General features: G+C 43.5%; 1 protein-coding gene across 2 annotated transcripts in view; it reads left to right on the top strand.

Moving 5' to 3' along the window:
- The window catches only part of LOC134455644 (uncharacterized), a 122,092-nt gene that overhangs the window by 97,858 nt on the left and 21,734 nt on the right, over positions 1-2,500 (top strand). For both annotated transcript variants that reach the window (XM_063206848.1, XM_063206847.1), the window contains exon 5: positions 2,134-2,223. In XM_063206848.1, the coding sequence (XP_063062918.1) occupies positions 2,134-2,223 (90 nt within the window). The remainder of the gene's footprint in view (positions 1-2,133; positions 2,224-2,500) is intronic.

Below are 2,500 nucleotides of genomic sequence, written 5' to 3'. Positions count from 1 at the left end.
CACAGTCATAATGACTACTTAGAATTTGGTGGTGGTGGTAAGTATTCATGAAAAAGGTAATATTTGTGAATGCAGAATGAATTCTGTACAGAAACTACAAAAAAAGATTACACAGTGCACCTTTAAATATAATTGTAACACACTAAATGTCCTATCGCTTTGCACTTACAGTAAGTACTTGCATATATTATCTGTTAAATACTCAAGCAGTGGTGTACTCCTACCTATGCTTTCTCAGATGTACATGGTTGAGCATGCAGTACACATCTCTCTTTCTCTCTCTCTCTCTCTCTCTCTCTGTTTCAGACTCTTTTACTTCTCTCATTTTTCTCTCTCCGTCCTTTCTTTCATTCCTTCCTTCATTGAATCTTTCTTTCTTTTTTGTTTGTGCATTTGTTTGTTTCTTTCTTTCTTTATCTCTCATATATATACAGAGACTCCATATCACTATCTTTCTATTCCTCTGTTTCTGTAGCTGTCACACACACACACACACACACACACACACACACACACACACACACACACACACACACACACACACACACACACACACACACACACACACACACACACACACACACACACACACACACACACACACACAGTTACAGTACACTCACCGCACACACTCAGCTGTGCACGAACCTGCTCTGGCTCACATTAAACTGGAGGTGACACGAGTTGGCAGCGGTGGAGCGCGAGTCACGCGATCGGCAGGGACTTGGCTGCTGAACAAACACAGCCACCGGGAAGTTCATACATTTGCAGTTTGTGGAACCAGCTCCTAAGTTTACACACACACACGCACACACACACATGTGCACACACACAGACACGCACACGCACGCACGCACTCACTCACGCACATACATAGACACACACACACACACACACACACACACACACACACACACACAGACACACACACACACAAGAACCTGCAATTAAGCTTACATACACACACATACACACATACACACATGCAACCATGCATACCCCAACTCTCTTAGTGCCAATGGCGTGCATATGACATGGACAAGAGTTATGTGCATAATGCACGTTCCACCCATCCTACGTTTACTATACGTACTATACACACAGACATACACAATAGCGTTTAAATACTTCAACGCTTTCCCCAGAGGCCTTTTCAGATCCAGAACAGGTTAAGCAGTGGCAGAGGAAAAAACTGAACATGCTCATTGCACACAAAAATATTCACCACTGCCCCTGAATACTGGTGCATTTGGGGGTGTGTGTATGTGTGTGTGTTTCTGTGTGCGTGCCAGCGTCACTGTCAAAGTGTGTGTGTGTGTGTGTGCGTGCGTGCGTGCGTGCGTGCGTGCGTACGTACGTGTGTGTGTGCATCCCTGTCCTGTATGCTGTTTGCAATGTGTCTCCCTGTGCGTGCAGTGTCGTCTTTGAGTGACAATTTGTGGTATGTGCGCGCCGTGTGTTTATGCAGAGAGGATGTGCCAGTGTTTTTGAAAACACGTTTGAAGAGACAAATGGCGTAAGCCCCAAAAACAAACAGAGAAGTAAACAAACAAAAGTGTCCATGGTGAAAGACCTCAGCCCGTAGATGGATCACATGTGCCATGCTCCATGCCACCATGCAGCCAGTGCACGCGTTGACATCTGTTTCCACTTTCCAGTGACGTGCCATTATTGGTATTGCTAATTAGTTGATGATTTGGTCCTCTTTGATTACATTTTTTCAATTTGATTGAATTTGATTCAATTGATGGAATTGTCATTGTGATGTATTATTGAACTACTCTTTGCAATCTTTTGAATTACTCTTTATGAATTACGAACTTTTTTGAATTTCATCTGGAGAATTACTGTATTATCTGTATCTCTACATATTTTAATGTATTTATTGATTTCTATAATTCCCTAATGGCTGTAATTACTTTAATCTACTTGTAGTCTTTTTACCAATGTTTCATTATTACCATATGCTGCATCTAGCCTTTCGCAGTGTCATCCTGAATCACATTGAGCTTCCTTGTGTATGAAATGCGCTGTGCCAATAAATGTGTAAATATTTTTTTTCAATGGTCTTGCATTACCTGTAAATAACTGAATTCCATTTCCTGTTTCCTTAATTCTGTTTCCTGTCTGCAGTCTCTGACGGGCTTTGCACTGGTGGTGAGCAGTGATGGCATGGTCTTCTACGCCTCCTCCACCATCATAGACTACCTGGGCTTCCATCAGGTAGGAGACAAACACGCACGCACGCACGCACGCACGCACACAGACAGACAGACAGAGACACACACACACACACACACACGCACACACGCACACACGTACACACGTACACACACACACACACACACACACACACACACACACACACACACACACACACACACACACACATGTACACTCACACACACACATGTACACACACACATGTACACACACACGTGCACACACACACACACACACACACACACACACACACACACACACACACACACACACACAC

Source organism: Engraulis encrasicolus, chromosome 9, assembly GCF_034702125.1.
Source record: "Engraulis encrasicolus isolate BLACKSEA-1 chromosome 9, IST_EnEncr_1.0, whole genome shotgun sequence".
In the NCBI taxonomy this organism is placed as follows: Eukaryota; Metazoa; Chordata; class Actinopteri; order Clupeiformes; family Engraulidae; genus Engraulis; species Engraulis encrasicolus.
The sequence above is the reverse complement of the archived record's forward strand: the minus strand, read 5'-3'. Positions and strand labels throughout refer to the sequence as shown.